The sequence below is a fragment of the Corylus avellana genome, chromosome 4 (assembly GCF_965113065.1).
Source record: "Corylus avellana chromosome 4, dhCorAvel1.hap1.2, whole genome shotgun sequence".
Classification (NCBI taxonomy): Eukaryota; Viridiplantae; Streptophyta; class Magnoliopsida; order Fagales; family Betulaceae; genus Corylus; species Corylus avellana.
This window is the reverse complement of record NC_142493.1, coordinates 27,090,616-27,103,865: the sequence shown is the minus strand read 5'-3', so window position 1 is coordinate 27,103,865 and position 13,250 is coordinate 27,090,616. Positions and strand designations below refer to the sequence as shown.

The 13,250-nt window shown below is 37.6% G+C and overlaps 2 protein-coding genes and 1 pseudogene across 8 annotated transcripts in view; all 3 read left to right on the top strand.

Annotated features, from left to right (window-relative positions):
* The first annotated feature begins 931 nt into the window (after positions 1-931).
* On the top strand, positions 932-1,919 carry LOC132179834 (uncharacterized). The gene is made up of 3 exons (XM_059592620.2): positions 932-1,236; positions 1,343-1,477; positions 1,581-1,919. Exons 1-3 carry the CDS (start codon positions 1,189-1,191, stop codon positions 1,659-1,661), a joined length of 264 nt encoding a protein of 87 aa, XP_059448603.1. The 5' UTR covers positions 932-1,188; the 3' UTR covers positions 1,662-1,919.
* A 279-nt stretch (positions 1,920-2,198) lies between these two features.
* LOC132179000 (uncharacterized) overlaps positions 2,199-13,250 on the top strand; it is a 47,175-nt gene continuing 36,123 nt past the window's right edge. For all 6 annotated transcript variants that reach the window (XR_015911927.1, XR_015911928.1, XR_015911929.1 and 3 more), the window contains exons 1-6: positions 2,199-2,575; positions 3,452-3,510; positions 3,737-3,818; positions 4,026-4,093; positions 5,083-5,152; positions 13,128-13,209. Coding sequence is in view for 3 of the 6 variants with exons in the window: in XM_088515850.1 (XP_088371976.1) it covers positions 2,273-2,575; positions 3,452-3,510; positions 3,737-3,818; positions 4,026-4,093; positions 5,083-5,152; positions 13,128-13,209 (664 nt within the window). In the remaining 3 variants the exon portion in view is untranslated. The remainder of the gene's footprint in view (positions 2,576-3,451; positions 3,511-3,736; positions 3,819-4,025; positions 4,094-5,082; positions 5,153-13,127; positions 13,210-13,250) is intronic.
* Positions 7,176-8,374, top strand: LOC148586540 (uncharacterized; annotated as a pseudogene). Its single transcript, XR_015911979.1, has 2 exons — positions 7,176-8,042; positions 8,327-8,374. The product of XR_015911979.1 is annotated as an uncharacterized LOC148586540 (transcript).

The window sequence follows — 13,250 nt, the reverse complement described above, 5'->3', positions numbered from 1 at the left end:
CACTTTTACATTTTTAAACATTTGTCCATTTAGTAATTCAAATTGAGTCATACTTATCCCATTTAACGAAGTGAGTCCAAATGTAAAACTGGCAATTTAGGACTGATAAAAATTTGACTTTCATACATGCATGCATTGTTAAGAAATGTTAGGTGTTTTTCTAGTGTTTTTTTAATTGTAATGTGGCTTTTAAAATTACAAATAGATTAAAAGACAATAATAATAATCTTAAATTCAACGGTGATTTTAAAAGTCACATCACAGTTAGGACAACACCCAAAAAACATTAAAAGAACACCTAACATTTTCCTATCTCTAATGTTGGCAAATAATGGAATGATACGTTTGTCTCCCCACCTTGGAGAAAGCTCTCGTATTTTTGTCTCTAGAAGATCTTTCTAACCTCTTTTACGGTTCTTCTGTTGTTGGATAAAAATGTACAAAGAAAGATAATTAATTGTTTCATGGTCCCCCTGAAACAATTCTTTGAAAAGAAAATTCCACAAGAAAAAAGCTACTAAAAGAATAAAGAGGACTTTCGAGATTAAAAAAAAAAAAAAATTCAAAGAAATAGCAGAACAATCTCAATCACACAAAGATAATTAAAGTGTCTTTTTAATTTTTTTAGAACACCCTGTTCCATTGATTTTTTTTTTTTTGCTCAATCACACAAAAATTCTTATAAAAAAAAATAAAAAATAAAAATATGTTAACTTTTACATCCCTTTGTCGTTGATTAATTTAAAGAAAATAAAAATATTAGTTTTAAAAATTTTACATACTTCTAAACTACTTCTAAAACACATTTGAAACCACGATTACAATAGTTTTACTAGAAAGATATTATAAAAATAAAAATAAAATCAGTAAAATCAAATGTATCAATGGAGATATCATGATCAGTTACAAAATAGGCATGGATTATGGGAGGACCATAACAAAATACCGCAGAGTCAGTCACCCAATGCCCATTTCAAAGGCCGAAATACAAGCTCTGTACCTTCAATCAACCGACACGTGTGATAGCAGAAAGCATGACTTCCACGTGTCACTCCTGTAAGGATCCCTGGGGTGCTATAAATACTTCAAGGCTTCAAGCAAACAACATAGACTACCACTGAGATCAAGAGAAAAGCTTGTTTATATATATTATATAATTCGGGTTTTATATTACCTTTTGAAGCAAAGATGTCGAACATCCAAGAAAATTTGAAGGCAGGGGAATCCCAGGTCCAGGTAGGGAAGATTTTTCAATGAGGATAGTAATTTATCTACCTTTTATAACCAGTTTAACACTGTGCTTGCTAAATATTGTCGACTGTTTATTTGTTTGTGAACAAAGGATACAGCCAATGCAGCCAAAAACAAGACCACTGATGTAGCTCAATCAGCTAAAGACAAGACAGTTGATGCAACTCAATCAACTAAGGAATCTGCCCAGCAAGGGAAGGACCAAAGTGCCGGTTTCCTCCAGCAGGTTTTCTATTTATATCCCTTTAATTAGAATACATATGATAGATTGTGTGTATGTATGTCATTTGGTTTTGGAGCTTCACAGTGTAATTTTTGCCTTGTTACAGACAGGGGAACAGGTGAGGAACATGGCTGAGGGAGCTGTGGGCAATGTGAAGAGCACACTTGGAATGGGTGACAAGAAATGAAGGAAAAACATCTCTCTGTCTCTCATTATGATGTGGTGCTGCATTAATGGATTTAGGTTTTTCTAAGTTGTCGCAAAATTGTGTGTTGGGGTGAGATTTGAGATTTCTTTTAAGAAAACTCCTCGATCGGTTGTAATAAGGCCTAGTCTTTTGTTTTCAATCTTTTACCTTCTTCATTGTAGTAGGCAGATATAATATGGCTTAACAATAATGCAATTGTAATGCAAAAGAATTCTGATTTGTTTCAGTTTCACCTTCTTCAATGTCTTTCTCTAAATGCATACCCAAATTATCCATGCAAAACCAGTTTATGCGGCATTTCCAAATGCTATATTATTTCCTACTATATTTACAATTCAATATCTGTATAATTTCAATTATGTCCTTCAGTATCCACGTAACGTCACAGAATCTTGAACGACCGTTGGCCACGTGGCTCCGTGTCTCTACCCTTCTCTGAGGTTCCCCTCCACTTACGTGGAAGTGCACGATAAGCCCACCATCTCCACAAAATCCCCCCTCTATCCCACACACAATTACACAACTACCACTTCCGCTAATACGCACTTCACAAGCTCACCCATTGCCCACTCTCACTGGCTGTCTCGGCCATGGCCACGAACTTCCAATTCCATCACTGCCTCGCCTCCATCACCTCCAAGCTCCCCTATCTCCGAAAACCTAGCTTCTCTCATTGGTTACCTGCACCGATTCCCGGGAAAGTGAGGGTTTTCACTTTCCGGGAAAAGTTCGGAGGCAGAGGGGGAGTGTGCTCGGTTTGTTGTTTCTGTAAAACCGGGTCAGAAATCGAAAGGGTTTCGGTGCAGGAGGAGGAGAATGAGCAGCCTTCGTTCGACATCAATCTCGCTGTCATTCTTGCTGGTTTCGCATTCGAAGCGTATACAAGTCCCCCTGTAAATGATTCTTAAACTGCTTTTTAATTTTTTCTTTAAATATGGTTTTAGTTTTTGGGTGGGCTCTGTTTGTTTGCTGAGAATTTTTTTTGGGAAAAGGGAAAGAAATCGAGTGCTGATACTTGTAAGACTTCAATAAATCAAGAGAATATTGATTGACCTTTACTGAGTATGTACGTGTGTTTAAATGGAGTACAATCAAAAATGAAAATCCTAGAAAACTGAATACAAGATTTATTCTATACATTTGAATTTAAAGTTTGAATTCCCAATACTATCTCTGCTTTGCCGTGATCGGCTGTGTTTGAATATCTGTTGCATTATACGTAGAATCTTGCTTAACAGTACTTTCTCCCGTTTAGCTCCAAGTGTACGAATTAGACCAAATTTATCAAGAAAAAGAAAAAAAAAAATACAGAAATAAACGTCAGAAATTTAATCTTGGTTTTGAAGTTAATTGGATATTGGACCGAGAAAAGAAAACGAAATGTCTTCGCTGATATTCAACTGGGTTTCCAATTAAATATAGAAAAAAAAAAAAAAAAAAACGTAAGCAAGACAACAACCGTCGTTTTGCGTTTCAATGTCTTGGAAATCAGAACGAAAAGAAGATGAGATGGAAACCAGAAAGTTTTACTATGTAAACCTTGTACAATAATATAAGTTGAGCTTTTTTTTTTTTTTTTCCCCTCTTATGAATCAGATATCAGAACACAAGACTCAGGGTCGTTTTCTTTTTCTTTTTCACGTGGTTCTTGGGAAAAGGGCAGATAATTATTCATTCACAAGAGAAAATAGCTGAGAATCACTTAAAAGTGTTTAGTTTTGATCAATTCTGTTGTGTTATTATATATCGATTGGCTTCATTTTTCTCAGGAACATGTCGGAAGGTTTGAAGTTGATGCTGCAGATTGTAAGACAGTGTATCTCTCGGAGTATGTGATCATTTTCTGTTTCAATAGTTAAAGACTTAAAAATTAAGTTGTTTTTACTATAAGCTTGATTAATCAAAACGCAAACAGTTGTTCTTCACTTTTACATTTTTAAATATTGTCCATCTGGTAATTCAAATTGAGTCATACTTATACCATTCAACAAAGTGAGTCCAAATGTAAAACTGGCAATTTAGGACTGATAAAAATTTGACTTTCATACATGCAGGTTGTTTGTACGTGAGATATATGATGGCCAACTGTTCATAAAGTTAAAGAAGGGTTTGGATTTACCTGCCATGGATCCGTGGGTAGGTTATCTTCTTTAACCTTTCATGTATAGAGGATATTTGTAGTTTTTTTTTTCACCTCCATGCGTAGCACCACCCATTTTTGTCACCTACACTTCATACATTTGGTGCTTTGAGTTGGTTTAAGATCATAACAGTTGTATTTCCCACATTCGAATATTCCTTTTTTTTTTTTTCCCTACTGGCAACTTTTTATATGCTTTTTAGGGAACAAGTGATCCATATGTGGTCATGCAATTGGATGGACAGGTTGCCAAAAGCAAGGTCAAATGGGGGTAAGTTATTCATATTTTCATGAATTCTTGGAAAACAAGAAACTTTAGATAATTCTTCATGGATCATGGCTGTTCCTTGCTTAAAAAACTTTGGTAATGTTGAAATGTTGTGCATTTGTATCTTTTGTATGTATATGTGATTTTACTGATATTGCTTCTCACTCGAACATAGTATCTAGAGTTTGTCTAATTTAAGTTGGACAAATATCTAGATAATGTTGGGAAATGCCGCTGAGGTGAGATTTTAGAAAGTTGAGGATGATTCACACTATATGCTGTTTTATGCAGTGTGTTGCAAAAAGGTTTGTTTGTTTGTTTGTTTGTTTTTTTGCTTTGTTTTGTTTTTTTTTTCATTTTTTCATTTATTTATTTAATTTTTAATGTTGATTTATTCTACTTAGATTCCTTTTATATCTGTGATTTCATACTGAAATTAAAGGGAGAGTGTGATTTAGTGGTTATATTCTCTCTTTTATGTGTGTTCATTTTTATATCTTTTGAAAACCCTCATTACACCTTATTGTAAGTTATAAGTCAGAAAAGCTTTCCTTCAATGCTATATATTTTTACCCTCTCAGTTTAATAAGACTGGTTATTACTTATAAAAAAATATATATTTTTACCCTCTCATTTGGTGATGGTGAAGGAACCAGATGAATTTTGAAGCTTGTATAATTACTATATTTTACTCATTTGCTATTGCTTATCAGAAATTTGTAAGGGCGCTTGTGGCTTTGTAAAATCAACTTGTAGATGGGAGTACTTTCTTAGCTATTGACAGAAGAATCAAACTAGCTCTTCACATTTGTCACTCCTTCTACTGTAAGAATATTGTAATAGTTAGAGCCTTGAGTTGAAATACATGTTTCATGAGTTGTGACTCATGGGACATAAATGTCAAATTTAACAGATGTAGGGAAGTCGTGGAAGATTACTTTGGATTGAACGCTTACTTACGTTTGATTATATCTTCAATTACATGATTACAGGACAAAAGAGCCTACATGGAATGAAGACTTCATTTTTAATATCAAGCAGCCTCCAACAAAACTTCTCCAGGTTTGTATTCGTGCTCATTGATAATATTATTTACCCATATAAAATGCACTTGACTGCATATCTAACTCTCCACCATTTTTTTCTTCTTTTTCTTATAATTTTTCCCTTTCTTTTTAGCGATTGTCTTAAACATGTGAAAATTAGAGGTGACAGAGTAAGCACTCAAAAGAGTGGGGTGTTTCTTTCTTTTAAGTGGTTGTCTGAAAAAAGATGACAGAATTACAGAAATGAGTTTTACGTTATCAAAATCATCAAAGATTCTTCGTAAGAAACAGTTCTTCCTTTTTTAAGCTGTTCTCTTGAAAAATAATAACAAAATTACAGCAATTGATCATATAGGAACAAAATCTAAAGATTTTTCCATATAAAAAGTGATAGAAAACATATATTCTTTTAGCATTTCTTAATATTTGAAGCCTAGTAATAGAATTGTTTTACATAATTCCTGTTTTTGCCTGATGAAAATCTCCCATATCATCCTTAATTTGATGCAATTGAGTTATTCATTTCATGCCATTGAGTTATTTTGTTATAGTTCGTCTCTGAAACTTCAGAGGGATGCAAGAAATGTATTTTAGTATTTGTTATCCTTAGACAAAAGTTTTTCTGTCTTTTAAGTGACCCATTCTTGATGTGTTCCCTAATAAAAATTAAAACTCCGTTTCTTTCTCATCTCTAGAAAATACTGTTTCAAAACTTGAAATTCTAGTGCTGCACCATTGTTTTTTCCTGTGAAATTTATCTTGAATCTTTATATCAGATAATTTAAATTCCATTCAGATTACCTATCTTGCAAACCAGGTTTGGCCTCTATTCAAAAGTAATTTACTAATTCACTTCTATTTTCTTGAACAAACACTGGTAGACGAACTGATTTGGCTAGTGGTTAGCCCTACTGAGTAGCTTAGTAGTGCCTTTTCCTTTTTTTTTTTTTTTTTTTTTTAATTTTTTGTTTAAAATGTTGGGTTAAATTTGACATTAACATGTCTGAATGTAATTTCCTCTTATCAGATTTGTCAGTCAGATATGATATATATATATATTTAGCCATAATTAGTCTTTCTAGTTATGGTATATTTTTGTATTATAGCTATAGTATCTTGTAATTAATAGGTAGATTTTAGTTGCCTTATTTGTTCTCCTAGATTGCTGTAATCGCTGAGATATGGCTTGTAATTAGCTAGACAATTCCTATATAATATGAGAAACCCTGACATTGAGAGGGATTCAATACAATTGACATGGTATTAGAGCCAAAATCATCTAAATTAGGGTTGTGATTCAAGTTTTCTGTGTTGGGTCGGGACTGAGCTATTGGTCTCTTTGGGAGAAGTTGTCGATAATTCTAGTGAGGGTAGGGAATTTATTCTTACTGGAATTTCATCTTAGGGGCTGATGGTGGCGTGGTCGTTTTTGGGTTGTCGGCGATTCTGGTGTATTTGGAGCTGATGGCGGCGTGGTCGTTTTGGGCTGTCGGCGATTCTGGAGGATTTGGGCTGACGGCGGCGTGGTCGTTTTTGGGCTGTCGGCGATTCTGGTGTATTTGGGGCTGACGGCGGAGTGGTCGTTTTGGGCTGTCGGCGATTCTGGAGGATTTGGGCTGACGGCAGCGTGGTCGCATGATCGTTTTGGTTGCTGTGGCCGCATGATCGTTTTGGTTGCTGTTTCTGTTTGGTGAAGACGTGAGGTGCTATTTGGGTGCTGTTTGGTTGCTGTTTGGGTGATGTTTGGTGGGCTTGGGCTTGATTGGTAGCTGTGGGCTCATATTTTTTGGTTGCTGTTTGGTGGAGACGTGAGGTGCTGTTTGGTTGCTGTCTAGGTGTTGTTTGGTTGCTCTTTGGGTGCTGTTTGGTGGGCTTGGGCTTGCTGTCCAACAAATCTGGTGGGCCTGTTACTCCTTTATCAGGTTTTATCATTTCGGATTTTATTTTGGTTTCATCATGTCTTCTAGCGAGTCTTTCGGGGTCCGTTTTACAGGAAAAAATTATTCTACTTGGGAATTCCAATTTCAATTGTTTGTTATGGGAAAAGAGTTGTGGGGCCATATTGACGGTAGTGATCTGGCCCCTACGGAACCTAAGGAGTTGGCTAAGTGGAAGGTCAAAGATGCACGTGTGATGTCGTGGATCTTAGGGTCTGTCGATCCTCTTATTGTACTCAATCTGAGACCCTATAAGTCTGCAAAGACTATGTGGGAGTATTTGTTGAAGGTTTATCACCAGGATAATACCGCACGTCGTTTTCAGTTGGAATATGAGATTGCTAGTTACACTCAAGGCAATCTCTCCATTCAGGAGTATTTTTCTGGTTTTCAGAATTTGTGGGGAGAATTTTCTGATATGATTTATGCGAAGGTACCTGCTGCATCTATCTCTGCTGTTCAGGCTGTTCATGAGCAAAGCAAGAGATCAATTCTTGATGAAATTGCGCTCTGAATTTGAGGTTACTCGCTCAAATTTAATGAACCAGGATCCTTCTCCATCTTTGGATGTTTGTTTTGGAGAATTACTTCGCAAGGAGCAGCGTCTTCTCACATAGGCTACGTTCCAGCATGATTCCAACCCAAATCCAGTAGCCTATGCAGTCTATGGGAAAGGGAGGGGTAAGGATATGCGCAAGGTCCAGTGTTTCAGCTGCAAGGAGTATGGTCATATTGCCGCCAATTGTGCAAAGAAATCTTGCAATTACTGTAAGAAACAGGGCCACTTTATCAAAGAATGTCCCATTCGGCCTCAGAATCGCCAAGCTACCGCCTATCAAGCTGCAGTGAACACCTCTTCCGCTCCAGTGATGTCCTCAGTGTCCTCTTCTGCGGCCGGATCATCTGTTCTTACTCCTGAAATGGTCCAGCAGATGATTATGTCAGCCTTTTCCGCCTTAGGGCTCCAAGGTAACGGTACTACTCCGTATCAGTCTTGGCTTATTGATTCTGCTGCATCCAATCATATGACCAGATCATCTGATACTCTTTGCAATGTTCGTCCATATCTTGGTTCATCTCATATTCAAGTAGCTAATGGGAGTCATTTAGCTATTCATGAAGTAGGAGATATCAATCCTTCATTCCGAGATGTTTATGTGTCTCCTGGACTTTCTAATAATCTTATTTCAGTTGGCCCGTTAGTTGAGAAAAACTGTGATGTCCATTTCTCTCGTGATGGTTGTCTTGTGCAGGATCAGGTGTTGGGGAAGATACTCGCGAAGGGGCCTAAAGTTGGCAGACTATTTCCACTGCATTTTTCAATTCCTAGTTGTTTATTTTTGGCTTGTATGACAGTTAACACTCCAAACGAAGTATGGCACAAATGTTTGGGTCATCCAAACTCTGTTATTTTATCTCATATGTTAAATTCTGGTTTGTTAGACAATAAAGAACGAGTTTCTAAAAATTTGTCATTTGATTGTTCTGTCTGCAAACTTGGTAAGAGTAAGACCCTTTCCTTTTCTTCTCATGGTAGTCGTGCTACAAAATGCTTTGATATTGTGCATAGTGATGTATGGGGCATTTCTCCTATCATTTCTCATGCTCGATATAAATATTTTGTGACATTCATAGATGATTTCAGTTGTTATACTTGGGTCTATTTTCTTCGGGCTAAATCTGAGGTCTTGTCTGTTTTTAAGACCTTTGTAGCATATATTGAGAATCAATTTTCTATAGGTATTAAGATTTTGAGGTCTAATTCTAGTGGAGAATACATGTCCCACGAATTTCATGATTTCTTACACCACAAAAGAATTGTCTCTCAGCGCTCTTGTCCTTATACTCCTCAGCAAAATGGGGTGGCGGAACGAAAGAACCGACATCTCTTGGATGTTGTTCGCACCTTATTGCTTGAGTCATCCGTTCCGTCTAAATTTTGGGTTGAGGCATTATCTACTGCAGTTTACTTAATTAATAGACTGCCCTCTCAGGTCTTGAATTTTGATTCTCCTTACTATCGTTTGTATCATCAGCATCCTAGCTATCTTAATCTGCATACTTTTGGATGTGTTTGTTTTGTTCATTTACCTTTTCATGAACGTCACAAACTCTCTGCTCAGTCTGTTAAATGTGCATTTATGGGTTATAGTATTTCACACAAGGGTTATATTTGCTATGATTCTTGTTTTAACAAATTTCGTATATCGCGTAATGTTGTTTTCTTTGAGAATCAATGTTTCTTTTCTACACATGTTGAGTCATTGCCTGAAATTAGTATTCTACCATGTTTTGATGAATTCACTCCTCTCCTTGAACGGTTCAAACCTGGAATTGTGTATACTCGACGTCTACCAACTTTGCCCCTTCTCGAGACTGAACCTTCATCCGAACCTGCTCTGACAACTTCTCCGGAGATTAATTTGTCATCCGAGACAGGTCCGATCAGTTCTCCCACGCCTCCTAAGCCTGGTCCTCGACGATCTGCCCGAGTATCACGTCCTCCTGATCGGTATGGTTTTTCTCACACTTTTTTTAATGCTACTTTGTCTTCTATTTCCATCCCTACATGTTTTTCCGAGGCTGTTAAACATGAATGTTGGCGAAAAGCAATGGATGAGGAACTTCAGGCTCTCCAGGACAATCAGACATGGGAGGTGGTTCCTTGTCCTTCTACTGTTAAAGCCATCGGTTGTAAATGGGTTTACTCGATTAAGCTCCGCTCTGATGGGACTCTGGATCGGTATAAGGCACGATTAGTTGCTCTTGGGAATAGACAAGAATATGGGGTGGACTATGAGGAGACATTTGCTCCGGTAGCGAAGATGACCACAGTGCGTACGGTTATTTCTATTGCCACCTCCCAAGGCTGGCCGCTTCACCAGATGGACGTCAAAAATGTTTTTCTTCATGGCTATCTCATAGAGGATATTTACATGACTCCTCCTCTGGGTTTGTTTTCTTCTCCATCTGCAGCTGTATGTAAGTTAAAGCGGTCTCTCTATGGCTTAAAACAGGCTCCCCGGGCATGGTTTGAAAAATTCAGGTCTACGCTGCTTCACCTCTCCTTTGTCCAAAGCCAATATGACTCCTCTTTGTTTCTTTGCAAGACTTCGACTGGTCTCGTTCTTTTACTTGTGTATGCGGATGATATTGTCATTATTGGCACTGACTCCAGTTTGATTGGCCATCTCAAGCAGAATCTTCAGGCTTCTTTTCATATGAAAGACCTTGGTCCTCTTGCATATTTTTTGGGGTTGGAGGTGCATACCGATTCTTCAGGTATATTCTTGAATCAACACAAATATACCCAGGACTTGATTCGCCTGGCTGGTCTTCAGGATTCTTCTTCGGTGGATACTCCTATGGAGGTTAATGTGAAATATCGAAATGAGGAGGGTGATCTTCTTTCTGATCCTACTGTGTTTCGACAATTGGTAGGCAGCTTGAACTATTTGACTATTACTCGGCCTGATATTTCCTTCGCTGTCCAGCAGGTTAGCCAATTTATGCAAACTCCATGCCATCTTCATTTAGCTGCGGTTCGCCGTATCATTCGCTATCTTCGGGGGTCACCTAGCCGTGGGTTGTTCTTCCCAACCGGCTCTCCTCTTCGCCTTGTTGCTTATAGTGATGCGGATTGGGCCGGATGTCCTGATACTCGGCGGTCTGTCACGGGTTGGTGTATGTTTCTTGGTGATTCTTTGATTTATTGGAAGAGTAAGAAACAAGCTCGCGTTTCTAAATCATCTACTGAATCCGAATACCGGGCAATGTCTGCTGCTTGTTCTGAGATTGTTTGGCTTCGTGGGCTTCTGGCTGAACTTGGTTTTTCTCAATCTGATTCTACTCCTCTCCATGCAGATAATACTAGTACCATTCAAATAGCTGCTAATCCTGTTTATCATGAACGTACGAAGCATATTGAGGTAGACTGTCATTCTATTCGGGAAGCCTTGGACACTCGTGTTATATCTCTTCCTCATGTTTCCACTGATCTCCAGATCGTTGACGTATTCACGAAGGCTATGACACAACAGCGTCATCAGTTCCTTGTGGGCAAATTGATGCTTCTTGATCGACCAGCATCAATTTGAGGGGGGATGTCAGTCAGATACGATATATATATATATATTTAACCATAATTAGTCTTTCTAGTTATGGTATATTTTTGTATTATAGCTATAGTATCTTGTAATTAATAGGTAGATTTTAATTGCCTTATTTGTTCTCCTAGATTGCTGTAATCGCTGAGATACGGCCTGTAATTAGCTAGACAATTCCTATATAATATGAGAAACCCTCACATTGAGAGGGATTCAATACAATTGACAAGATTTGCATTATTTGTTTGCATATGTGTCTCTTGTACTATGTTGTATATTGTTCACATAACGTTAAAAGTTTCAAGCTTAAATGGAGCAACTATTCTTGAGAAGTCATCTTTGAACAGAGACTTATTGGCCTGTTCATTACATCTGATATCCAATATTTCATAACATCAAGAATGGGGGTCTTAATATCAGCTTCACTGCTCGCTTTATATTTTTTTTGGATAAGTAAATATGATATAAAAGAGCGCAGAGGGGTGCAACCCACATACACGGGAAATATATAAGAGAGCGCCTAAGAGGGAGAAAAATGAAAAAGAAAATCAGAGAAGCTAATCCCAATAGGAGCTAGCCAAGCGCCCGTCCAGGAATACAAAGTAAAAAAGAAAAAATGAGTCAATTCCTCTATAGTCCTAGTGGAGTTCTCAAAGCATCTAGCATTCCTTTCATTCCAAATACACCACATAAGACATAAAGGGATCATCTTCCACACTGCCGCGCTTCGAGAACTTCCTCCCGACCACCAACAATCGAACAAGCCCCTCACCTTGCAAGGCATGACCCAAAGCAGCCCAAACCGATCAAAAATAGTATGCCAAAGAACACTTGCGATCTCGCAATGGAGAAGAAGATGATCGACCGACTCTCCATTCTTCTTGCACATACAACACCATTCCACTACCACTATGTTCCTCTTCCGCAGGATGTCGTGAGTCAAAATTTTGCCTAAGGCCGCGGTCCACCCGAAGAAAGCCACTCGCAAAGGCACCTTAGTACACCAAATGCTCTTCCAAGGAAACACTTCTTGGTCACATTTGGACAAGGCCTTGAAGAGAGACTTAACCTCGAAATTGCCTTTCTTAGACGAAGACCATCGAATACAATCCATAGAGCCTATGGATATCTTGTACGAGTACAACCGGTCAAAGAAAGAAGAAATCAAATCCATCTCCCAATCCTGTACTGACCGCACAAAAATGACATTCCATTCGACAACTGCTCGCACAAAAGCCCCACTGCTTGCTTTATATGCATATGGGATGGTCAAACTAGAGGATCCTGCTTGGATGAAGTAATTTATAAGATGCTGTAGAATTAAAATAGGAACTGCACAATTGAGGAGCAGAGTTTTATATATATAATTTTGAGGAGACAGTAATCATATGAATTTTGCTGCATTTGATCATGATCAACAACGGGGGAGTTACCTCTTACCATTTATTTTGAAAACTAAATACTCTTTTTCTGTTTGCTTTAATTGAGTTCAAATGAAGGAAGGTAATTTTGGTAATCATCAAATTTTTATTTATTTATTTTTTATTTTGGCTCTCCCCAACAAAAAAAAATAAAAAAACACTTTCTATTTTGAAGACGATGTATTAAGTAATGTCCCGTTAAAGTGTTGGATTTTCTAAGGTAGACATACAACTTGGGACAGGATATGAATTAAAAATCTGCAATTTCGTAACTGTCATAATGACCCTCATTATCACTATCATTATCATATTGTGGTTCTTGTTAGAGAAATATGAATCACCTTATAAATTTGATGAATACATTATACACGCACAGGGAAACTATGTCATGTGTACATGATTTATAAGTTTAGGCTTTGATTTAGTCAAAGAATGTATTTTACGATTATATTGTTGTTGAAGTTTACCTGTGTAGTTACTTCACAACTTTGCTTCTTGTTTTCTAACTTCTGGTGTTAAAAATTTAGGTTGCAGCTTGGGATGCAAACCTTGTTACTCCACATAAGCGCATGGGTAATGCGGGCATCAGTCTGGATTGCCTCTGTGATGGTGAGAATCTAACCTAACACTGGCATATGTTGATGGTTAGA